The 26931-nt window shown below is 34.8% G+C and overlaps 2 protein-coding genes and 1 long non-coding RNA gene across 4 annotated transcripts; 1 reads left to right on the forward strand and 2 right to left on the reverse strand.

The window, feature by feature from the left end:
* Positions 1 to 2538: 2538 nt before the first annotated feature.
* Positions 2539 to 3149, forward strand: LOC133311708 (uncharacterized). The gene is made up of 3 exons (XR_009751582.1): positions 2539 to 2596; positions 2898 to 2974; positions 3076 to 3149. It is a non-coding gene; the product is annotated as an uncharacterized LOC133311708 (long non-coding RNA).
* Positions 3150 to 5959: 2810 nt separating this feature from the next.
* Positions 5960 to 9367, reverse strand: LOC133311726 (uncharacterized). 2 transcript variants are annotated; one of them, XM_061512820.1, is made up of 3 exons: positions 9233 to 9367; positions 6558 to 7727; positions 5960 to 6521 (listed from the first exon to the last, which is right to left on the reverse strand). In XM_061512820.1, exons 2-3 carry the CDS (start codon positions 7149 to 7151, stop codon positions 6087 to 6089), a joined length of 1029 nt encoding a protein of 342 aa, XP_061368804.1. In that variant the 5' UTR covers positions 7152 to 7727; positions 9233 to 9367; the 3' UTR covers positions 5960 to 6086. The 2 variants fall into 2 exon arrangements, with proteins under 2 accessions (XP_061368804.1, XP_061368803.1); XM_061512819.1 differs by having other exon boundaries at positions 5960 to 7727.
* LOC133311727 (multiple organellar RNA editing factor 9, chloroplastic) lies at positions 8862 to 11059 on the reverse strand. Its single transcript, XM_061512821.1, has 5 exons — positions 10637 to 11059; positions 10052 to 10149; positions 9890 to 9955; positions 9624 to 9803; positions 8862 to 9385 (listed from the first exon to the last, which is right to left on the reverse strand). The coding sequence occupies exons 1-4, from the start codon at positions 10978 to 10980 to the stop codon at positions 9625 to 9627; spliced, it is 687 nt and encodes a 228-aa protein (XP_061368805.1). The 5' UTR covers positions 10981 to 11059; the 3' UTR covers positions 8862 to 9385; position 9624.
* Positions 11060 to 26931: the final 15872 nt, after the last annotated feature.

The raw sequence follows: 26931 nt of genomic DNA on the forward strand, positions 1-26931 counted from the left end.
TCTGGGACACAAGCTTCAGGTGCTAGTGGAGCAACTGACTCTACTTTAGAAAACAATAAAGAAATAGATGACAAGAATGGAAAGAAGAAATTGCAAGCGAAGCAATCTGATCAGAAAATTAAGAGAAAAGGCAACCAAGGAGAGACAGTTACGAGTGAATTCCCCCTGTTAAATGTGACACCTGCGGGAAGACACATAGAGGCACATGTTGGTACGAAACAAAGTCGTGCTTCAAATGTGGCCAACTGGGTCACTTTGCTAATGTATGTCCTACTAGGACTTATCGGATTTCAAATGTACACGCAATTGTTGGATCTCGAGTAATAGGTTAGATTATACCTTAGAGCCACATGATGGGGAGGAAACTCTCAGGCAAGCAGAAGGTATGATTTGAAAATTTCTTTCTTGTGAATTGTCCACCCAGTGTAATGATGATAGACATGTTGTTGCATAAAGTGTAATGCATGCATGTGAGTGATGTATTTTCTTGATGATGCATGCAATGTCTGTGAGAGTGAACATTGTGTTGAATTGACAGATTGTGTGAAAATGATTGTTCTTGTGAGTTTATGTTATATGAAATTGCATTTAAGATGGATGTGAATTATTAGCGAAGAAATTCTCTAAATAGGAGAATAAGTGGATACGGGGCTTTCTTAATGGAATAATTCCTAAGAGTAGTGACTCTTGGAAGCACCCAGATAAAAATTTGTTTTTAAAAAGGAATAATTCCTTAAAAAGTAAGTCATGAAGTGAGAGTGAAGATGGTATGGTTAGTGAAAGGGCTAATGTACCATTGAATGATGAAAACAAGTCATCAGTGAAAGGACTGGTGTGCCATGTCAGTGAAAGGACTGGTGTGCCATGTCAGTGAAAGGACTGATAAAATCATCAGTGAAAGGACTGGTGTGCCATGTCAGTGAAAGGACTGATATGTGAAATTAGTGAAAGGACTGATAAAATCATCAGTGAAAGGACTGATAAAATCATCATAAAATCATCAGTGAAAGGACTGATATGTGAAATCAGTGAAAGGACTGATAAAATCATCAGTGAAAGGACTGATATGTGAAATCAGTGAAAGGACTGATAAAATCATCAGTGGAAGAACTGATGTGCATGCTAGTGAAAGGATTGGTGCATGATATTAGTGAAAGGACTAATATCTAATTAAAAGTTTAGGTAAGGATTGTATTATCAGTGTAAAGACTGATAGGGTCATCGGTGAAAGGACTGATGGTCTATTACAAATGTAGTTGGTATTATCAGTGGAAGGACTGATGCACTGATGTTTCAATGGAATGGTATCATCAGTGACAAAACTGATGTACAATTAAATAGGATAGGATATTATCAGTGAGAAGGCTGATGTACTAAAGCACATGTGGACAGTAATATTAGAAAAATGGCTAATATTAGATCGAAAACTTAGAAAGGGTTCAAAGTTGTAATGAAAAGACTAGTTCACGAAATAGAAAATTTTGTGAGATTTATTATAAACAGCCTTGTAATGATAATGGATCATTGAGAAAATAGTCTGTAAAAGATTGTGTGCCTAACGAAAGGGTTAGCACACAATATGGAGATTGGTGATGATCTTAGGATTGTCTTAAAGATGAGGAGTTTGAAAGTAACATTATTAAAATTGAATAAATGTTGATGAGGTAAGACCATGATGTTTTATGGTTTCATACCAGAACGAAGGATATAGACCTGGTAGGGATAAAATAACTAGGCTTGAGGAGATCGAGCACTACTTATAAGCTCAAAGGCTTGCACCTAATGGCAACGTGTGTATAAGTATAGAGATAAAACCATTTTGATGGTCGAGATGCAGTGGGAAGGCAGAAGGCCTGACCTGTCCAGTTGGTAACGGGGAGAACGAGTTCTCTAGCGGAAGCCCAAGTTCAGGAATAGGTATGTTCCTGATTTTGCGGACAAAATCGCTAAAAGGTGGGGTGAATATAATATCCCTAACCTAATTAATTAGTAAATTACAAGTAATTAAATAATTAAGCATGTTTTAGTGAGTAAAATTAAGTATAAGGCTTAATGAAATGAATCTGAGTCACTTTGGAGTTAAAAAGTGTACTCAGTGAAAATTAAGGAGTATAAATGGGTACTGGCAAAAGTGCCCAAAATATAAAAATAAAGTTGTAAATATTCCTAGAATAATATTCCAGACTTTTGGGTAAAGTTTGGTAATTAATGGAGTTGAATAGATAGACGAACCAATACCCGCTTAAAGCCACTTAACATAAGTTAAGTGACCAAAGCAACAAAAGAAACCCAATTGTCCCTCCCATTCCCGTCGCCAGAAAGAAGAAGAAGGAAGAGAAGAAGAGGGAGGAAAGGAAGAGAGGAAGAGAAACCCTAGGGGGAGCTAATCTCAACCATTTTGAGTGATTCCAAAGCCTAAACCACTCCAAATCTCCTCCTCTTTCATAATCCTTGCTTTGTTTTGAGTGGGGAGCATTGTGGAGAGGGATATTGGCTCTCAAAAATTCAGCCCTTTGGTGAAATTTGAGGTTTTGAGTGCTTCAACCTCCATTGAAGCTTGAGGAGCCATCAATCCTTGGTTGTGTGACCATTGGTGGTAAGATTCTAACCCTTGAACCATGTTTTCTTGGAAATTTCATGATATAGGGTTTTGAATGAATAGTGTTATGGGTTTTGTGAGAATTTGAGTAAATTGGCTATGTTGTGGTAGAATTGAGACTTAGCACATGTTGAGAAAAATGCTAGGAATGTCATTTAATCGGTAAAAATGAGCCTAGTTAGTTAAATGACTATACTTGGTATATTGCAAGATTATCATGCTTGTTGAAGAGTTTTCTTGCAATTATGACCAATGGGTTGGCTTGGTTGATTGATGATTAGATCCTTGTGATGTCTAGGATTGAGACATTTGGACCAACCGTGAGTGATCAACCATTGGAGCAAGCTATGGAGCTTGATTAGCTCCATTGGATAGGTGAGTTCATGCTTATGTTTGGTATGAATTGTATAGCTTGGATGATAGCTATGTGATGTTATTGGATGCAATATATGTTAATTGCATTAAACCTTGTGTAGGTTTTGTTTGAGAAGTGGAGTATTTTAATTGATTGACTGTGGAAACTGTTGGTGGTGAACAAAGGTCGAATTGAAGCTGAGGTAAGCCTTCGGACCTTGGGTGTAATTCCCTTGACTGTTCTACCAAGCCCTGAAAGGGTGGAGGTTGTGATTGTGTATATAAATGCAATAAAATAGTGTAATGCTTTGTTATACGTATGTGTATGCATTTGGTGTGGCATAGGATGGTGTTTCCCTATGTTGGTATGTTGCATGACGATGCGTAAATCATACTTGGTAGTTAGCTGGCCAGTAGGACTATTTGCATCTGAGTTTCCTTAGGACAGCTTGAGAGCTCGAGGGATTTCTCCTGGAGATGTATTGCACTTCGCATAGATATGTATTTACTGCATTATTATTGTTATTGCTATTACACTGATATGGAACTGTGGGGTGGAGAGATGCTCCAAGGACCCCTGGTTTACTGGATATATTCGTATATCTCACCCCGTGTTGTGGGGACCCCCTTTCAGGTAAGGATGCTGCAGGAGCCTCTGATGGCAAGTGGCCTTATTTGCAGTAGATCATGCATGAAGAAAATGATGTTTTGAGATCATACATGTTGTTTTGTAGATTTACATGTATAGGATTGATCATTGATAGCATTGACGTATGTATATCTCGTTATATTTGATGGACTTAGCCTATGATCATGCCATTGTATATCTCTTTGGTTGATGAGAGCCAAGAGATGATCATAGCCTTTTGTAGCTAAGTCCCCCGTTATGTAATTAAACTTGTATCAATGCTATTTACTTCCAGGATATGAATGCATGATGAATATTGGATTGTTGAGCTGGAAATTATATTAGGTACCTAGTGCTAAATTGGAAAATGTTGAGAAAACAAATACATCCCGTCCGGTTGACCAATTTTCATACCCAAGGTGATGGAATTGGACTTTGATGTCTCTATGGAAGTTGTATACATTTCTCTTAGCTTTCCATAGGGACCAAAATGGTGTAATTTGAGTGAGTATAGCTCAAGTTATGAGTGGAAAACTATAGGTAGGTTAAATGACCTTGTTTTGGGTCACCCAGCCCTGTGGATGGCGCTTGGGGCGCCAGATTCACGCTTGGGGCGCCAAATTACGAGATCAGACAGTAGCATCCACGCTTGGGGCGCCAGATTCACGCTTGGGGCATCAACTTTCTGTTTTCCCACGCTCTGGGCGTGGATCTCACGCTACGGGCGCGGGGGTTCTGGAGGTTTCGCACCCTTTTCTTAGAAAATGCATAACTTTGGCTACGGTGCTCCGATTTGAGCGCGGTTTGAACCCACGCGTAGCTAATGAAAAATACTATAACATAGTAGAAAATGGGAATCATAAAAGGAGTTTAGAATTAATTGATAATTAAAGTGATGAAGACATTTAACGACGTACTGTCAAGTAGAATGGGAATATAATATTAAGTTTTGTCCCACTATTCCGCGAAGTATATATAGTTATGATCACGCACCTGGTTATTTAAATCCGGCTTGTTTAAAAAGGAAAAATTTATCCAGTTTTCTAATTGAACCAATGTGATTGTAACTGCGCTTAATGCCGTACGCAATGATAACAATCCGGTTCTAGAACGGGGTGTTACAGCCCGCCTATGCCCGTCATCAACCCGTCAAAAAATGAGCCCGCCCCGCCCTGTTTAGCCGATGGGGCGGGTTGGCCCGCCGAGCCGAGCCCATTTTGCCGGCTCTATGTCCCGTGTCCTATGTAGCACCGATACTGACACGGGACACGTGACACGATACGACATGACACTCCGATGCGTTAATTCAAAAAAATGTTAGATTTCGACACGTTAGGACACGTTTTGATATTAAATAATATTTTTAATTTATGTAGTGTGGAAATATTACTCTCCTTTCACATAAGATATCTTCTCTCATGTTCTCTCACTTCGATTTACGTACCCCATCTTTTTCTTTTTTTCCTTTTTTATTGTAATGGTGGGACCCACCTATTTTCTCTCTACAACATAAGATAATTATCTTATGTTAAATGAGACTAATAAAACCCATATTATATTTAATATTCAATAATTTAATAAAAAAATGAAACTAAACTTATAATATTCATCAATTTTGTAAAGAAAAATAAGATATTCGAAATATTTATATTAAACTCAATAAAATGGTAATCGTAATCCAACGAATCTAATAGTTGGAACTAAAAACTTAACACAACGAAACCTTTGAACCTTTTTTTGAATTTCTATAACGCGTGTTGAAGTGTCGGAGAGTGTCGGAGTGTCGAGAAGTGTCGGACACGACACGTCATAATTTTTGAAGTGTCGGTGCTTCATAACCCGTGTCCGTGCATCATAGACTTTGAGAACACAAACTCTCAGTGGCTGTTTGCATTCATATATTTTTTAGTTGATTCATGTATATTTTTATTCCCATATTTAACTTTCCTAATCAATGGTCCAATCCATCCATTCCTCTACGGAAGAACTTGACCTAATAAATAGAAATATCAGAGACTTACATTGCTCATACCTGATATCAAAAGTTTAACAATCGATTGGGAATCTGTTTCAGAGACTATGTAAGAAAATGTTGTGAAATTGTTTTATTACGGAATTTGAACTTGGGTAAAAAATACACCTGATGGAATAAGATATAGAGTAAAACCACTAAAAGATATTTCTATTATCAATTTAGTTCTTTCAATTGTAAATTGTCAATAATTTAGTTCTTGTAATAGATAAAAAAACATTTTGCAAGAGAAGAAAAAAAAAAAAAAAAAAAAACTTGCACAGAATTTTTAATCATCCCAGCACTGCACACACTAGCACAGAGCAACATGTAATGAAATTTGCTATGGGGAACGAGGATGGGCAGTAAACCAAACATGAAATTTTCTTTTCATCATATCTTTCAATCCAAATTTTTACATTTATTACAACAGAGAGAAACTTTACACCTTCAACATTTTTATTACATCTTGAACAAATTGTTTTGTTGTTTCATCATGATTCATCAGTATAATCAATCTGCCTGTACTGTGTTTGAATTGGATAATGCCTTTCATAACCATAGACAAGGTCTCCACCATAGCTACTCCCATTTTCCCCTCTCCTCCCGTATGGATATGGATTCCCAAAGAGATAATCTGCAGTCCCTTCCCACATGTTCTCCTGGCAATTGTTACCTCTATCAGTGACTTCCTCACAAAAATTTTCTCTCTTCTTCATACGTGACAAACAAGGCCAATGCCCAAACAAGCTTTCACAAATGTCCATAGCTTCCAATCCATATCCACTAGGATATTGAGGATGCACTTGCTTCTCATGCTCCTCACACTGTCCTCCATTGTACCCATTATCAAATCCACTTCCATAACCAGATCCAGAATACTGATCATCCTCACGGTGATCTTCCTCACTGTCTTCACCTTCATAAGGCTTCAGATCACGAGTGTCATAGCTGTTGTCTTCCACTTCATTTGGTTGATCTATGCTACTCTCTTGTGACTGGGGCTTTTCTTCAGTAGTTTGGCCTGCAGTTCCATTCTGGGGTATGATTTCTTTCTCATCAATTCCCTCTTCCACAGTAGGTAATGGTATTAGGGACCCAGTAGGAACGGCATCAAAGGGGACACTAATTGAGCTTGACCCAGAATGAGGATAGCAAATTTTATCTGATGGTGGTAGAGGTTTGCCATAGGTCTCAGCAATGTCATACCCACCACCATAAGGTGTTGGGTCATAATCATCAAATGCAGGCTCATTGAATTCCAAGGTAGAGTAAGAGATCACAAGCTGAGTCATACCATAATTGGGATCATACTCAATTGATTTTGGGTTACTAAAAGTAGCGGCAGAGTATGCCACGGTTTGGTAACTCTGAGCAGGGTAATTAGGAGAAAAATACAAACTTGGATCATACCCATAATATGGTTGATTGTACTCATGACTCTTGTAAGCCATAAAGGCTGGAATTTGATCATGATCATAATCATAATTGACAGCATAAGAGTTGAAATTGTACTCACCATAATCAGACCCAGAATAGGTAGAGCTGTAATAGGCCATGCTTCATCAGAGACTGAAGATGGAACCTTCAAAAGAGGTTACTTCAACAGCAACTATGAAACGGGTTCAGGATCAAGTTTCTTGGGAAAAAGAAGGGACATGACCATCCACTATCTTCTACTTCTACCTATAATATCTGTTCGGTGGTGATCAAGAATGCTTTTTTCCTTTACATTTAATGTTATTTCAGTTCACCGTTAGTCTCCCCCACCAACCTCAGAATTCTTATCTAAACTAAAATGCCCACATGCAACTATGCAAGGAAAGAGTAAAGTTTACTTTATGAAATATTAACAATAAGACAATAGTTGGTGGTGCCACGCAACGCTACTGAGGCAGAACCCATTATCTACCATGTGTCAAATGTCAACACTCACTATCCCTAAGCAGTCTAAGCATGCCAAGGTTTCTCTTTCCTGCCGCTTTCAGAAGGAAGGATAAAAATATTTTCGGGAACAAGAAATAAGAAAATAAAAGCCTAAAATAATACTAACTAGTACATACCAAGTCTCAGCAATGAAGTCATTGTAAGTCATCCACTGTTTTTATGAGTGGCTTGCGCCCAATTTCATGAACCTGAACATATAACACAACCTAGTTAGGGTGAAACACTTAAGTTAATCATCGGCCCACAAGATTCGTCATTAAAAAAATGTGCAAATAGCATTACCAAGAAAAAGTAACGTGTTGAGTAGGAATTGTAGGACTTATGTGGCAGATATCAATTCTTACAGCACAGCAAGGGGCCAATCCATTATTGGCCTTTGCATATGTTCAGTTTGAAGTTTTTTTTTTTAATTAAAAAAAAATTCAGTTAGAACTTAGAACAATCATTTCAAAGCTGTATGATTGGAGACGTTAACCTTTCTACATCAACGATGGCTATTGGCGAGTGGATAGCCAAATAGCCATAGTAGTGTGACTGTGACCTAAAAAGAATCATTCATGCTAACTATGAAGAATTATTTTATTTCGATCATTTGTATAAAAGTTTTGATATTAAATAATCGAAGATATAAATAAATAGATATTACACATATAAAATATTATTTATATAATATTACATTAGTAATCATATCTACTTTTTCTAAGAGGATGCTTAAGCTTGAGAAAGACTATAAAGATTACGAGAAAAATATGAGGTGAGCGATACGTAAGTCCAAAAAAAACTATTAATCATACAGACTATTTAAGACTATTTTTAAGTAATCTTAAAGCATTCAAATCCTAACTTAAAAAATACTAGGTAAATTTACTTTGTCCAAAGGCTTCAATGGAAATCACAAAGTGTAGCTCTAGCCCAAATAGCAAATTACACTTTTATGAATGTTTTGACTTTGACATGGCTTCTGTATAAATCCTTTGCACGAAATAATAAAACGAAAATACAGCGCCTATACCGTCTTTTGGCAACAAGATCCAACTAAGAAGCAGATTCAAATCGTGGTCATCTAGTCCATCGTTTATTGGGTGAATATGTATTTACTTACTCGCGTGTACAGGAAGTATAATCAATTCGAGAGGATATTGATAAATCTTCAGAAATGCAATAAAATACTTTCAAAACGGCAGGTAGCATCTCGACCAGTCAATTCAATTCTTTTTAACGAATAATTAAAATAACACTGTTAATTATATGTCCAAAAGGTTGGCCTATGATCATCTCGACAAGAAAATACATATATAGATTACACATACATTTTTTGTGGGTGGCCTATGATCATCTCAACCAAATATCTAAATGTTGCACCCTTTCCCAACAAATTTGTTCGCCTTCCCAAATTACTATGAAGAAAAAGTTCTACCGCTTTGTGGGGGGTAGGGGCGCGAGATGAAACACATCAAAACTGGGATTAAGGCAGCATGACTAACCTAAAGCTTCATTGATTGATTACTCAAAATAATGTCAAAAGGCTAAATATGCACATTATCTAAACGTAAATTATACATTTCTTATCATTCACTTTTCAGTGTTCAAACTGCAATGAAACTCGCAAAAAGACTTGTCACAAAAACACAAACAGGTTGAGTGATAAGCAAGTCCAAAATCTCATATTCCTCCAGATGAATCGTGAAAATACCCGTTTGAGTTTGCAAGAAACATTGTATGCATCTGATATGAATCCAATAAAAGCATAATCTTCTATTTGTTAAATGAGCACGCCCATGATAGATCTGTGATAAGTAGCTGCTTTCTTTTGGCATACATTGCTCACAGGAAAACAGAAAATCACCTGCAAGGCAGCAACAAAGGCAAAAACAATAAATAATGGCAGAGCTTGATAAGATATCATGAATAGCGTGCATACAGAAAATCTGATGAAATTCAAGCAACATCTGGTATAATTCAAAAATGAAGTAAACCGTGAATATTCAATGTTTGATTTAGGCAGGGATCACTCTTTTAAGACACCTTAGGTAAGGGGAGACCAATCACATCCAAAGAGTGGAATTGAGAAAGAAATCCACTACCTCATGTAGAGGGTGAATCCGAGGCAGCCGCCTCTGCCTCTTGTCTTGGCCTTCTACGCTCAGGAGGAGGGCCATCTCTCCGTCTTTCATACCTTCTACTCTCATTCTTTGGCCCGCCACGTTTTGGTTGATAAGTTGGGTACTTGCAAGGAATGATCTCACCGTTTATGTATTTGTCACCTAAAATTAAAGAACAATTAGTATTTAGTAATAAGATTATCAAGAGGTAGAATATTGAGCACACAATATACATATTAAAAAGTAACCTCCGTAGTCTTTGTTTTTAACATCTATATATGAGTCTGGCAGTACCCAAAGAACCCCAGGCAAACCTACAAGCAGGACGAGCATAAACAAGAGATGAAGAACCAAAATTTATCAAGTGATAAAACAGAGTTATCAAGACAAATGCGGAATTGAAACATTACCCTTGAATTTCTCAGATGTTGCTTCATCAACAGTGCACTGAAATCCAGTGTAGGTGGTGGTGCTAAAGGCATACATGTTCTTCTTCGCTTCTTCCATGCTGATAGACATGCACAAACACAATGAAACTTAAAAACAAAGAGCAAAGTCCCCAACCAAACGACCCATTTTCCATTGTTACAATCACATGCCATCCACCAATCAGAACTTTTATTCATATTAAAACTCGAGTTCTTTTAACAGGCAAGTCACAGAAGCTCATATTATAAATATACAGCACACATTAACTCTGTTTCTAAGCTGCAGCAACAATTTCTATATCATTGATTATTCGGACCTATACAGTACATATGAATTCTATGTCCATTCCAAGCTGAAACATAGCTTTCAACTTTTAAATATACTACAAACAAGGAAACACCAATGACCAAGTATTCCTAATTGCCTAATCCCATCTACCACAAACAATTTCCAAACCTTCATTCAACAGAAAACCAGAAAATTCAAACAAATCACTAGAATTTTTCTAAAATTTTATGTACACACAAAAGAAAAAGTGAGAAGCAAAGGGTAAGGTTAGAGAGAACCTTCCCAAAACAGTGGCAAGAGTATTGAGGTAAGTGTCGATCATTTGGTCACGTGTGGGTGCAGGGTCCTTAGGAAACTCCATCACAATCAGCCAATGGTTGTAATCACAACCAGGTAGCATTATCGTCTCCCTCTGCTCACTGTTGCTGCTCCTTTTCGATGAGTATTCCCCATCCAGCGCCGCCCGAATCACGCTGCTGGTTCGGGCTCGGGTTCGGGTTCGGGTCCGGATAGAATGAGGTAGGCAAAGATTCGTTACCCGGTTGAAGTTGAAGATTGGGGTTTTTGGGTGATAGGGTAGGGTTAGGGTTTTGGCGGAGAAAGAAAAGGTAACTGTTGCCATTGTAGGATTTGTGACTTGAGAGACAGAGAGAGAGAGAGAGAGAGAGACGCTGAAAATGGTGAAATTTGGAGGATAAATGATAAGGCTCGAGCACAATGATATTTCATTTGATACGGTGTCGTTATGTAGCATCAAATATCTCCCTGTGGACTGGACTAATGAATCATGGGCTAAGTCTTAACTGAATAATATTACCCCGATTGTATTGGGTCAGATTTTTAATGGGCCACTGGAGCCCGTTATTTTTCAAACAGTGAAGCTGCCTATCAACCCAGAGTGGAAGGGCTGCTACATCAGAAAGTGGGCTTTTTTGGACTTTAATTTTCGATTTATTAGTTGATTACATCATAACATATGTGATTTTTAAAAAAAAAAAAAAAAAATCTAAGTCTGTTTCGAACACTATTGTTAGAGTGTGCATGTTCTCTTGCCCTGTGTTTAGTGATATATAATTTTTGTATTTTTATGTTTGGGAATAGTTTTTAGGTAAAATATAATTAAAATATGTATTTGATAAGAGAGAATATAACACATTTTATAATTTATAATTTATATATTTAATAAATAGTGTTTAAGGGGGAAAATGTTATTTTTTATTTTTGTCAATTTGGGCTCCTCATATTAAATTTTTTTTTAATCTACTAAAAAAACATTTTTTAAACGACGAAAATATTTATGGTACAACCGTCGAACACTTTCGTGTGACGAGCCAATAAAAATGGAGCAATAACTATGATGTCCGTACGGAGAAGAGAAGAAAATATTCTTTAGTTCAAGTGTCACACTCCACATTAGTTGCTCATACAACCAATGTGAGACTATATATCTCAACACACTGCATTCGGTGCTATGTGCCAATAAAAATAGAGCAATGGCTGTGATGTCCTTACGGAGAAGAGAAGAAAATATTTTTTTTATCCAAATTTCAATTTCTAAATTGCAAACGCACATACGAAGGTTGTATAGAAAATGATCTTGTCATGAATGCCCAGCAGTGGCGGAGCCATATTGGCTCTAGCCAGTTAGCACTGTCTAAATTTTAAAGATTAGCCATGAATTACAAATAGTTAAATAATCGTAGCTAGTCACATTTCAAAAATTTGTTATTTGGCTCCACCTAAATTTTTTGCCCTAATTCCTTGGCTGGCTCTGCTATTTATTTATTTGCTTGAATTATGTAGGGGTAGAAAAAACACGGTTCTTATGTCACATGTAGTCACTTTCAATCCATCAAAGTTCTGATTAATGTGCATGGTTTAAGTAACTTACCCTAAGACTTATGATGTTGACCCAACAAGAAGAAGAGCTACGCAAATTAATAAATGAGTTTAAGATCTTGTAAGACTAAAATAAATTGATTCAATCGGAAATATACCTGACAGAATATTGAGATTAGGTGCAAGCTTACATCAGGAGTTTGTATTCAGTTATGATTTTATATTATTAGAAATAATAAATAATAAAAGGAAGAAACAGTTCAACAGTACTTGATTTGATTATTTAGAGTTTATAGGACATTCCGATGTTACGGACGAAGCAGCAGTAGCAAACAAAGAAAGCATACCCATTTTATTTTATTTTTTAATTTTGAAGAAACCAAACCCTGTCGGAAGCAGTTTATTAATTTTTATTTTTATTTTTTTTTATAACAAGTTTATTAATTTTTTAGGGGCACCTTGTTGAAGCAATCAGTAGTTCTGGTTCTGTTCTTTTTAACCCCTTCTTTTTATCAATATTGTCGTCTTTCTGTTGTTTTAATTTACTTCAGGCAAATCCACTACTATCCTCTCTCTTTTTTCTTTTCTTTTTTTAAAAATAGGCTCTCTTTTTTTTGTTTCTAGACTTATATAGGATACCTTATCAGTAAAAGAATAGGCCGGAGCAGTTTAACCTTCTTTTGTGGGGGCAATTGGAATTTAGTACTTGGATGGAACAAGCAATATTTGACTTTTCCATGACTAAGAGTTATCTCAAATTCTCTAAAAGGTTTGACTTGTTAACATAAACATACAATATTAATTAATTAACTTTATTTCGCTTCGATGATTGCGTTTAATTAGTTCATTTAACACCAATAAAGAAAATAAATTGCTTTATCTATATCTCATTAGTCAATTTGTGTTTATCCTCTGCTTTTTTTAATTATCGTTGAGGGTATAAGTTGTTTAAACTATTCCAAACTTCCTAGCCAAGAACTAGTCAATTTTAATTAAGGCTATTTTGCTCAGATATGTTGCGCGAGGAAAACTGCTAAATCTCATAAAACATTAAAACGATACCATAACTAATAAATTGTGAAAATGACTTCAGGTCTCTTCTATACAAAAAAAAAAAAAAAAAAAAAACAAATATTTGGAAGAAGGCGACAATTGGAAGGGAAATTCTAGCATTTATCTAAGAGGGGAAGAGCTTGATTTGATATTTGAAATTTTAAAAATGGAGTAGACAAATATTTTTGTACAATTTAAATTACTAATCAAACAAAATAATTTAAATAAAAGCATAATTAACAAAGATGAATTTGTTTTTTATATAAATTTATTCTGGCCATTCAACATTTTCGATTTTTATCCCAAGGTTCTCTACATGGTATCAGAGCTTGGTTAACTATAAAGTCACAAGTTCGATCCTTACTGCCCCACTTTAAAGTGGAATTAAAATAAAAACACAAAAAGGTAAACTAAAAATTGGGTCTGTGCAATATCCACGCTTCTAGTCCAACGAGCTCTTGTGTGAGGGGGCGTGTTGAGATATATAGTCTCACATTGGTTGTATAAACAACGAATGTGGTATTTATAAGACCTTGGGCACTCTCACCTTTTAAGCTAACTTTTAAGGTGGTGTATCCCAAGGTTCTTTACACGATTAATTAACACGTGTTACGGGTGCATGTTAGTGAAATGAGTTTCAAACACGAGGGAGAGAAATATGTGTTGTTTTGTAAGCTCCATTCTTTGTTGAGCAATAATGACAAACAGAAAAAAAAAAAAAAATAGAGTGCGTAGGTTCAACACATTGTTCAACTCCATTTTATCACCTTGCTAGCTTTTCAAAGTCCTTTGATCCATTAGAGTATAATTGACCCTTTATAAAAGGTAAAAAGAAAAAAAAAATTCAAAATAAAAAATATCCCGTGACGCAATAATGATCTCATAATAAATAAAATTAAATTCACCACCCTAAACATCCTTGTTTGTATTTCTTTTATGAGTTTATAATTTTTAATATAATTTATATATATATTTTTATATATGTATATAATTTTTAATTGAAGTTTCCTTATTTTATTATAAAGTTAATTAGAAAATTACAAACTAATAAAAAAAGGTTATAATGGTTTTACTAAAATCTATAATATGAGAGTATGATATTACGATAAGCCCAAGCAGTTTTAGTTTATTATAAACATCTCGTCAATGAAAAAACATACCACGGATGAATTCTGTGGTAGGAATGATAGATCAGAAAAGAATAGTTTCAGATATTTCCTATGTAAGACAATGTTTGGGTTTTAAAAGTTAATTGAATTTTGAACAAAGAAAAAAGGAATCGGGATTGCGGCAACTAGCTAGAACAGTTCACGAACAACAAAACGAAATTTATTTCAACTCAAAAAAAAATAAAAAAATTGAGGTCAAGAGGCTGCAACCCTGCAACGATTATGAAATTGCAAGAACTAAATTCAAAGGAATTTCGATATACGGTGGTGTGGGACCAAATGTTGACAAATTGATGTTTGCATCGATCAACAAGAGTCAATCATCCATGTCAACCCCACCAAGGTGGGTGAGATTTCGTTTTGTCCACAAAACCAATGATTACAGAAAGACTTGTCATTCTTTGGAATGCAAGATCACCGTGTGAAATGTGAACGCGTGACGGATTCAAATAATGCAAGTCAATTCTGATAGGGATTGCTGAAAGTGGAATCAAACCCTAAATTACGGTTATCTATACATAAATATTTTACTTTTTAAAACAAGGGAAACATATTCCTACATTGGATTAGTTGAACGACCGGGTGTGCTTGTTTACGGGGGGGATATTAGGGAGGCGATGGATACATTTATGTTCTTATTATTATTCTACTAAATTGTTGCATTTTTTTCTTCTTCCATTCTGGGACCTATATAAATCAATTTATCTACTAAAGGAACCGAATCCTCAATACAAGTTGACCTAATCACCTAAATGAATCAACGAATAATATAAGAGCTATATAACATTCGGTAGTAAGAGTTATTTATAATATTCGTTAATATAAATGTATTCTTGTAGATGGTACTCACTTTGCATTATCCATTATTGAAAGAACTTTGCAAGTATGTTAAATGTAAATTCAGCATATGGTTAATGCTTTGTGTTTTCCCCTTTTTTGAATTTTCTATATTAATATATTTTAAGTTTCCAGTATGTCTCAAGGCAAAAATTCATTTCATCTCATATGAATATTGTATATGTCTTTCAATTAAAATAAATATTAGAGAATAATATAAACCATTAAAAAAAACTCTCACCTAACAGTTTAAGCTTTTGGGTTAAATTAATTTTTTACATGATATTAGAGAGCTATAATAACTACGAGGTTAATTACGAGTTCGATTTTCACAATCAAAAAATTGGACATGTGCAAAGTATTTCAAGCCTAAAGAGCTCTTGCTTGGGGGAGTATATTAGAAAATAATATAAATCATTACAAAAACTCTCAACTAATAGTTTAACCTTTTAGATTGAATTGATTTTTTACAATAGTATTATTATATGTCCACTCTTTTTTTGGTTTTTAGTTTTTCATATAGAGCTTTACATTTTTTATGTGAGATCAATGACATAAAACACAATAAGATTAGGTTTATTTTTATTTTTATTTTTAAGTGACTACATAACTTGAAATTAATTTGTCCTTTTTTTTATAAGGGAGTTATATTTATAAACTTTTTATTTACAAACTGAACTATGTACTCTCAGAAATACACTATGTACTTCGGAGAATACATAGTATAATTTACAAAAATTTATAAAAAAGAAAATTATAAACGAATCTTCCCCTTTTTTATAATGCATCTCATTTACCATGTATCTAATTCCTTGTGAGTTGTGAGTTGTATATACTCATTCTAATTGGACTGTAGGCTACCCAGCCTCCACATTTCGAAATATATACATTCAGAAAACTGATTAGTCAATATTCCTAACCACATAATGGGTCTAAGATCTTGCCGATGATAATTTGTTTCAGCTTAATTCAATGAATGATCATAAAATAAATGTAAATAAATCAACGAATTAAATTTTAATTCAACCTTAATTAGATCGATTCTACTTTTTAGAATAAAATATTGTGATTATAATATTTGAACTTTGATCTTCTGGTACACTAATGCCTCTTTACAAACGCTTATTGGTTAGAGTGACCGTAAGCTTGATCGGAAAAATGGACATTAAGAAAGCTTAGCCCTTTAATTATTGGTTAGAACGACCGTAAGCTTATCCCAAATTGACTTCCAAATCAGAAAGTTCATACAAGAAAAGTTATACCTTTTTACACAAATATATACACTGATATGTTCTTCTACTATAATTGTCATGTAATATTTTTACAAAATTTTAACTTTTTAATTTCTTTTTAATTGTAATTACTTTTACTATTTCTTTTTGGGGAAAGTTATATATATTGACAAAAAATTTTACTTACAAACTACACTATATACTATGGGTAGTAGATTGTTTGTTGGCATGTATTACCCATGGTACATAGTATAATTTGTAAAAGGTTGTAAACTTTTTGTTTGTCAATATAACCATTTCCTTTTTTTTTTTTTGGTAAACATAACCATTCCCTTTCTAATATTCATTCCTCTTACATTTTTGTTCTTCTACTATATATAATTGTCATGATGTCTGTTAGAAAAAGTTATCCAATATAATTAAGATTGAATTAATAATTCATTTTCTACAATAAATACATAAGAAGAATATAATAACTTAAAAAATTCATGTCCTAAATTTATCACTTAAAATTTAAAAATAAAAAAAATGGAATTTTTTATTTAAATTATGTGCATAAATTAAAAAAACTCATTTAAATATTATAATAAATGGATGAAACAAAATAAAGTTATATAATTATTAGATTTTAAAAATAATTCTCTCTGTTATATTCTGTAAGACTATAAGTATGTTTAACTTGATTTATTTTGCACTAAAAACTAGTAACCAAATAAAATCTTTAAAATAGTTTAACTATGATTTTTCTTAAAGAAAAATGAGCTAATTTCAGTATAAACTAAATATTTATTTATAAAATAAAAAATTTATAGTCAGATATAATGGAAGGATTATATAACTAGTGTATGTTATCGTTGATACATATTGTCGAAATCGGGAATTTTAAATCCTATTCCACCTAACTTCACGTTTAACGTGTATCTTCAAGTGTCTATCAAAAAAAAAAAAAAAAAAAACGTGTATCTTCAAGTTCCCAAATAAAAAATGTATATCTTTTATGTAATAATGTAAATGCAATAATTAATTAAAAATATACCCTGAAATGAACAGACATGTTCAAAACGCATAAATCTTCTAAAAAAAGTAGCTATTAGGTAATGAATATATAGATGGCACTATAATTTATTTTTCCCTCATGTTTTTAATCGCTAACTTCCAAGTTCCAAGACAAAGATAGGCTAGCTCTAGTATTATTAATTATTATTGGCGGGCTCTTCTAAGAACAACCTTGGGGTTGACTCACTAAGCTATCAACAGCATAACACGCTCGATTTGATTAATCTACAAATTAATCAATGGTATAAAAACATGTTGCTTGTGAAAAACAACAGTGTAGGGGAAATATAAAAAAAGCCTCATGCCAACAACCAAAAAAGAAAAAAAAAGCCTCATGCCAATTATATTTTACACTGACCCACACAAGCCCAAACTTGTGGCCACAAAACTGTGTTGCTTTTTATCTTTCCTTTCAGCTTCATTCGGCCATTTGTTTCTCTTTTTTCACCTCTTTTTGTTTCGTCATATTTTTTATGATGATTTATTTATTTTTTCCGCCTTCCCCGTTATCATGAAATTGTCAGTGGAACATTCCTATATCGATACGTTTGTTTTAACTTTTAAGCCAATCCCATTCTGCACAAACACGTGGTCGCTCGTTATAAAATATAAAATTTGCCTCCTAATGGCTTTCTCTACAGTCTTCTTAATTTCCTTTTCATGTCCTGGCTTCATTTTGTCACATTGCCCACCTCAATATTACAAAAGCATGACATCAACGTATACGCTACATGTATATATACTCGTATATGACATACATTGAATTATTATACGTTTATCCCAAATCTGATGACAAAATAAAACCAAACAATTTACCAATGCCGCAACTGTGATAGTTGATATGTGTATTAATGATATGGTTGTTACTTGAATGTATAGTGCATATTAATATTGCCCAAATGTGAAGATTATTCATTTTATACCGTTAATAAATTATATATATGATGTCGTTTAAAAATGATTAACAAATGTGTTTTTGTACTGAGTATTAGATTAGGTTGAGCAGGTATATATATATATATATATATATATATATATATATATATATAGGCCATGACATGAAAATTAATAGGTCCAGTATGGTCATTTTCTGGGAAAGGAAGGAACATTTTGTGAACAAAAGCAGACAAGGAAGAAGCTCCAAAAAGGGGACGGTCATGACCTAAACAAACCAGAAAAAAAAAAAAGCGATCGAATCATCTATGCAATCAACGACTTCCTCTTACATATTTTGTAACGGGGTCAATACGTTTTAGGCAGAAACAGTGATGTATTTTAATCAAAATTATATTCATGCCACCTCTCTCTACATCTTTCTCACACATCGTCTCCTTTATATATTAAAAAAAGAGAGTATGAATTAAACCATTTTCTTTGATAATATTTAGTAGTATTATGGACAATGTAAGACGGTGTTAATTTTTTAGTTAGTTACTATGCCTATTTTTTTAAAAGGAGGGTTTATTAAAAGAGAATGAAAAATAGAAGTTTGACAATCTGAGCCCAGTAGGAAATCTTAGATTTATGCGAAAGCGGTTCAGGACCTAGTATATTGGTATGCTTACCGAATCATCCTTGTTTCACAATTACCTCTCGGTGCGCAGGTCTCATGTAGAATCTTCCCTTGTAGGATTCCTCTTCACGAACAGCTCACCTCAGCGCCGCAGCACGAACAACCTCCTTGAAGCTGGACTGTGGCAGATCTTCCAAACTATCTCTCGAGGAGGAAGGGGAAGTGTGTGGGCACTGATTAGATTCTGAGCTTGCCTCTTTCTCACAAAAAAGACCTTGGAGGCTAATGACTTAAGAGGTACTATTTATATGGGTTCCAAGAAACCCTAACTCATTGGGCTCTAGGTTCCTTGGGCTCTTCTCATACTAATAACCCATTTGGGCTTTAGTAAAAGAGCAAACCCAACAATCTCCCACTTGCTCTTTTGGATACAAACTTGAGTCGTAAAACCCAAGATCATGTAACCCACAAGTCATCATCTATCCGAAAAATACCCCATCCCTTGTCTCAAGCTAGCTTGGGGATCTACCATCTGTTATTAATCAAGGCTCCTGATAATCAACGAATGATTATCTAATTCGGTGCTACTCCACTAAAAGCCTGAACTTGAACTCCAAGATTAACAACACTTATAACATGAATATGCATCGCCCCTTTGATGGATTACATGCACTGGCCAGTGTCTTTAATATCCAAGTACCGAAACATATCAAGGGGACATATCCTACAAATTCCATGTTGTTTATCTCATAAATACCGATAATCAAATAATCTCACTCCCAAAATACCGAGTTATTGTCCGTCAATAGATTGAACCTCACCCGTTGGTAAATCAAAGAATGAAAACTATTTGATTACCTATTTATAATAAACTCAGGATTAAGAGCAATCACATAACTATAGTTAACTGGAGATTTGATACCTTATGACAGAAAAACAACCTTAATCAAATCTCTCCTTGATCTTTTCAATGTGAATGTTAATTCACACCAATATTTTACAATGATTCGGACAAAATCATTTCATAAAATATTGCAGCCTGAATAAAGTGCCCAACTTTATTTAACGGCTGTGACTCCATTCATCAATTGTGAGATCCTATGATCATGTCCTCCATGAACGTATCCATATGATCATATACTCCACAATTTGATCCGGACCTTTATGTTTGTAAATAGTGCGCAAAATAAATAAATAAAACCTTATTTATGAAATTCAGAAAATGATTTTATTGTTTCATCGTCTTATTCCAAGAGCACAATAAAATCAATAACTCTCACTTGCTTAATGCAAGTCTGGGATCCTCCTGAGACCCAAAGAAGTAACATGCCTCTCGAACACAAGTTCAGGCAAACTCTTAGTAACTGGGTCTGCAAGATACACCTCTAATGCTATCTGAGTTTAGTGAAAAACTCATAGCTTGAGGTTGATTTTCTTGAGTCAATATCCACTTGAAATAACTGAATTTTTGAAGACTCAGCTTTTCAATACTCCCACTAGAATATACCAGCATATAATCTCTCGTTCTTCAAAGATACTTGAGTACATGCTTAACAATAATCTAGTATTCCTCTAGGTTCAAAATGGTACTATCTCACTACTCCCACTACGTGACAGATGTCTGGTTTAACGACCAACATGATATGCGTGAGTCTACCTTTACCAAAGCATAAGATATCTTGCTCATGCATTCTTCCTTCTTAGAAGTCTTTGGTCACTCCTTAGGAAGATGAATTCCACATCTGAGAATTATAATTCTTCTCTTAGAATTCTCATGTTGAATTTTGGGTTTTGTCAATGTAAGTAGCCTGAGGTGATGCCAACAACTTATTCTTCCGGTCTCATAAGAGTTTTATACCAAGAGTATAATTGGCTTCCCCAGTACTTCCATACCAAAACACTAACTTAGCCAACTCTTTATGCTTGATATTACCTCCACATTGTTTCTAATAAGGAGCATATCATCTACATAAAGTACCAGAAAAGCTACTGTCTTCCGTTGTATCCTTTACATACAAATACACATCATTCATCAAGGTTCTCTCAAAATCAAAATTTTGATAACCTGATCAAAACTGATGTTTCAAGACCTAGATGCTTGCTTAAGTATATGAAATAGACTTTCACAACTTGCATACCGTGTGTTCCTACTCATTTGCTATAAACCCTTTTGATTGTTGTATGTAGATATCCTGACATCCAACTCCCAAAATGAAATCTCATAATTGAGACTTATAGCAACTAAGAGAATCTGGATAGACTCAAGCATGGGGTCTGGCAAAAAATGCCTCCAAGCTAGCTTTGAAGGTTTTCACCTTTCTGTCCATCCTCTCTTTGCCTTTTATGTCCACATGCATCTTGTGGGTTTTACCCCTCTTGGTGTCTTTACTAGGACCGAACGGAGTTGAAATACAAGTATTTCATGTCATTGTTCATAGCCTGAGCAACACTTGATCAACAACATCTTCTAGTGCATTATCGTAACTAGTAGGATCAATGTCACTCAACAAGAAACAACTTGAGAGTTAACAAGGTTCTCTCCCACTACGAATGTACTGCACTAGACCTTGTGTATTTATAGGTAAAACAAAGAGTGGGTCAAATGATGGATCTTCAATTTCTTGAGGATCCGCTTATCCTTGATATTGTTCCTTTACATGTGATACTAATATTTCTACTAGTTTCACTTATATATTATCATGTTGAATTTCCAATCATGGTTCTCTTGTTTGTTCACTTAGAGATATATCTATCCCCTCTTGAACAATAAAGGGAACAGTGGATGAAGCTTCTAGAGATTCTGGAAATTCTTGATTTGAGATAAATCTCATCAAGAATAACCTAACTTAAGAGCTAATAATTTCTTATCTAGTCCTCCTTTAAGAAAATCATGTGAGTGCTCACTTAGATTATCTTGTCCTTAAGACTAAATAAGAAATCATCCCTAGTTCTCTTAGGGTAGCCAAAAGATATTCACTCTTCCATACAAGATTCCATCTCATTTGACTGTTGTTGTAGGACTTGTGCCGTAGCACCCTAAATCCGAATATGGTTTGATCTGGGCTTGCACCCTTTCCATAATTCTTTAGGTGTCTTTACAACAAACTTTGACGGAATCAAGTTAAGAAGGTACATTTCCTTCTCTTAGGCATCTCCCTTGAACAACATTGACAAAGATGAATAACTGAACATGATCTTCACCAAGTCTAGAAATGTTTGATTTTTGCATACTGCAACTTCATTCAACTAACGCGTTCTTAGAGTTGACAGTTACGAAAACTATCCCCTCTTAAATCAGGTAAGACCTGAAATTACCAAACAGGTAGCCAACACTTTCGTCAGACCAAAGTGTTTTTGATTTGAACACCTACATGCTTTTCTGCCTCAGACTAAACCTCTTGGAAATTTCCAAAAGCTTTTTTTTTTTTTTGTAAATAATTTCCAAAAGCTTTAGACTTATGGCGCACTTGGTTCATCTGTCCAAATCCAGAGTAAACATTCATATAATGAAGTACTCGTCACCTCTTCTGGTCTGAACGCTAATTGGTCCACATACATTAGTATGTACCAGTTCCCGTTGAATAGTTGCGCAAATCTTTTTGGCCCCTTGTAGGATTGCTTGGCCATTTTACCTTCCAAAATAAGACTATCAGGTAGCTTTTAGTTAAAAGATTCTTGAACTTTTAGTTCCCTCTTTTAACTAAAACATATTTTCTACTTGAGATAATGTGACTCAATCACAAAGGCCAAAGTTATGTTTCATTTGAAACTTTTATTTCTTTGGTGAAAATCTTTGTTCATCATCTTTTCCATTCAACATAACAAATTTAAAAAGGTTATAGGACATAGGTAATAAAGACTATTTAAACAATGTACCAGAACAAACAAGACGAAGATGAACTTCGAAATGTAACTGAGGAATCAATTGCATTGTCAAACCATGTTTTAACCAAAACAACTAACAAAAATTGAATTCCTCTTGAAATCCGGAACAAATAAACAGTCACTCAAAACCATAGTCGTATAAATTACTTGTCCTACTGCAAATGCAGACACAAGTTTCCATTTTCAAGCTTAAAATATCTATGTCCATTGCTGACAGGTATGCCATGTTTGAACTACTACAAAGAGTAACAAACATAATCAGTGATTCCTGAATCAATAATTCATTCACTGATCAGGCCTTGATATGCCAATGTCAGGTTCTTTTCATCACCTCTGGGCAATTTTTCTTTCAGTATCCCTTCAGTCTGCACTTGAAGAACTTGCCTTGCGGCTTCTTCATAGCAACTGGTTTGACAACTGATAACCAAGTCATTTTGTTCTTGTTACCACCCTTGGGTTTCCCTTTGGATTTAACAAAACTCTTAGCAAAACCTGCACCGACTGCATTCTGTCTAGCAGAGCTGCTAGACGCAACAAACATGTCATTAAGAGTCTGAAGCATTTCTACTCCACTCTTAATCATGTACACTTGCTTCTGCAAGTATTTGGAAAGACTGACAATAATATAGCAGCGAACTACCATATCTGCCCTTTCCTAATCTGAGAAATGCATCTTAGTTTCCTAAGACGCATCCTCTGCAGGTTGTTATGGCCCTCGCATTGTCAGAACAAATTTTAGCTTTCATGTTTTAGAACAATATCAAAAAATTTGTTTTTCACTTATTCATAGTTGGAACCATCTAGAGGTTTTCGACTCAAAATAATTTCTAAGATATTTTCTGAAAAACATATAAAGCACACAATTACAAACAAATAATGCAATAAACAAATGAAGTGCGAGTAGATTCTCATAACTACTCTTGTTTATTGTTAACAATCTTTCAGTTTATCTTTACAAGGCTTACGATGGGCAAGTCACTTGTAAAAATCAAAATTGTTATTTGGGCCTTCAGTGCCATTGCCAGAGCCTCGATGGGAGGGTTAACAATTTTACCAAAGTTGAATGTAATTAACCATTGTTTAATTTCAAAATTATCCTTAGTGTCTAAGCATTGTCGACGATGGGTCGTACAATACTTTATTAAAATTTTGAAATTATTAAGATTTAATCTAGTGAAATCTGATTATCCTTATCCGATGGGGCTTCAGCGATAACCATTTCACTAATAAACCCACAAATGGAGCCCGTAGGTTTTAAAATTAATTAATTTTTAAAACCTTCACCCATTCAACATTTTTGTTTGAGAATTTTCATAAGCCCAGTCGGATTCATTGTTTAATTTCAAAATTATCTTTAATAACTTAGTATTATCGATGATGGGCTGTACAATACTTTATTAAAATTTTGAAATTATTAAGGCCCAATAAAATTCAATCATGCTTATCCGTTGGGGCCTCACATGATTATTTTATTGATAGGCCCACAATGCTCCTGGAGGTTAAATTAATTTCTTAATTTAAATCTCCTCCCATAGATAGTTAAGTCCAATCTAATAAAATCCAATCATGCTTATTCGATGGGACTTCACATGATTATTTTATTAATGGTCCTATAATGCTCTTGAAGGTTAAATTAATCTCTTAATTTAAATCTCCTTCCATTCAACATAAGCAACATTTTCTAATTTCCAAGAATTATTTAATTGAGAGTATCCTTTATTTGATTTCCAAAACTATATAAGTAAGAGCGCCGATAAACGTGCACTAAGCTTAACATAATTTTGAAAGCATTAAGGTCCTGAAATCCGGTCACTTTACGTCAGCGTGTGCTCCAAACAATCATGATATGCAACGTGTGTTATTCCATGACCATTTCAGAAAACTCACAAATTACTCGCAAAATAAAAGAATTCTCTTAGGAAATTTTCTCTAATTATTTTTCTAGATTTAAATCATCCAAATAGCTGACTTAATTATTAATCTAGATTGCAACAATCATAATAATTATCATTTATAAGGATAATTTGAAATCAAAATAATTTCCATAACGATTATTTGTCTTGATGTTAATTATCCAAAATTAATTAATTCAATTATTAATTTAGATTTTCAATAAAAATCATAATAATTATTAATTAATTTCTTAGGATGATTTAAAATCAAAATAATCCCATAATAACTATCATACTAGTCGCTGAAGACATAATAGCTATTATGTTCATGCAATCATACAAGTTATGCAACAATATGGCACCACATATTCTTTATGGCATGTTATCGCAATAAAGCATGTTATCAATCATATAATTTATACCAATCAATAAAAGCATTAAATAATAAATCATAATTACTTTGATCTATGACATTCCTATTTTAAAGAAAATAAAAAAAATGTTACAACTTTGGAATTCAACTTTCGCCTAGCCCATAGTATCTGTCTCAAGCCCCTTTAGGGTTTCCATGGGCCCAAAGCCCAAAGACCTAATCCTTTGGCGAGAAACCCTAGGACGCGAAAGAGGAACCCTAAACGTCAGGTCTGCCGCGCCGTCACCCGAAGTCAAATCAGACTGAAACTCCAAGGGAAGGACCGCCACGTAGAGACGAGTGCACAGCCGCCGGAACCACCCAAAAAAGTGGCCGGACGCTCCCTCACTCTCCCATTCTTTGCTGGAGAGTGGAGGCCACTCTCAGCCGCTTGTGGAGGCGCGTGCGGGCTCCTATGACTGCGATCCACCCACCGTTGCGTTCATCTTTCCGTCCTCTTTCCAACCATATATAGATCGCCCCATTCCGAGAGGTAAGTCCTCGAAAAGTCTCCGACAGTGCTGACTGCACATCTTCCTCGCGATTTCTCGATCTTGAACTTTTACAAAATATTGAAAAATACACAGAAATTCCAAAAATAAACAAAAACAGCAAGGAGGAAACCTAATCATATGGGATTAGCCTCCTTGTTACAAATCGAGAAATACACACGAGAGACCCTAACCATGGATTAAAGCATTTTTACCGATTAAAATTTAAACTTTTATGAAAATGAATTATAAAATACATATGCTAGATTCATACCATAATCCTAGAACCCTAGGTGCCACATTTCAAGAAGCAAAACTACTTACATGAATAGTGAAATTAGATTCACATACCAATGTACAGCCAAGGCTCTGATACCAATTGTAGGAAATCTTAGATTTATGCGGAAGCGGTTTAGGACCTAGTACATTGGTATGCTTACCGAATCATCCTTGTTTCACAATTACCTCTCGGTGCGCAGGTCTCGTGTAGAATCTTCCCTTGTAGGATTCCTCTTCACGAACAGCTCACCTCAGCGCCGCAGCACGAACAACCTCCTTGAAGCTGGACTGTGGCAGATCTTCCAAACTATCTCTCGAGGAGGAAGAGGAAGTGTGTGGGCACTGATTAGATTCTGAGCTTGTCTCTTTCTCACAAAAAAGACCTTGGAGCCTGATGACTTAAGAGGTACTATTTATATGGGTTCCAAGAAACCCTAGCTCATTGGGCTCTAGGTTCCTTGGGCTCTTCTCATACTAATAACCCATTTGGGCTTTAGTAAAAGAGCAAACCCAACAGTAACATAAGTATATCTCTTTGGATGCGTTTGTTACAAGGATTTTTTTTAAATTTCCAGAAAATTGATATTGAGAATCCTATTTATTCATATTTTATATAAGAATTGTGTTAAAAAAGTTCGAGAATATGATTTTTTCATGATTCTGATATGTGAATACTTTTTAAGCAAAATGCCATTAGCGCCAAGCAATGTTTTCTTTTTCGCGCCACTAGTGCAGTGATGGTGCCACTAGTGTCAAGTCTTAAAGCAATATTTTTTTCCACGCCAATAGAGTGATGATGGTGCCACTACAGGTGGCAAAGTGGGTGTCCTGTCTCGCCATTAATTCGTCAAAAAAATGAACAAGTCCGCATTTGCTCCACTTTTGAGAGTGGGCTGAAAAATTCGGCCTACTAGC

Source organism: Gastrolobium bilobum, unplaced genomic scaffold (assembly GCF_033153095.1).
Source record: "Gastrolobium bilobum isolate Gb01-03AN ecotype WA unplaced genomic scaffold, APGP_CSIRO_Gbil_v1 utg16495, whole genome shotgun sequence".
Taxonomy (NCBI): domain Eukaryota; kingdom Viridiplantae; phylum Streptophyta; class Magnoliopsida; order Fabales; family Fabaceae; genus Gastrolobium; species Gastrolobium bilobum.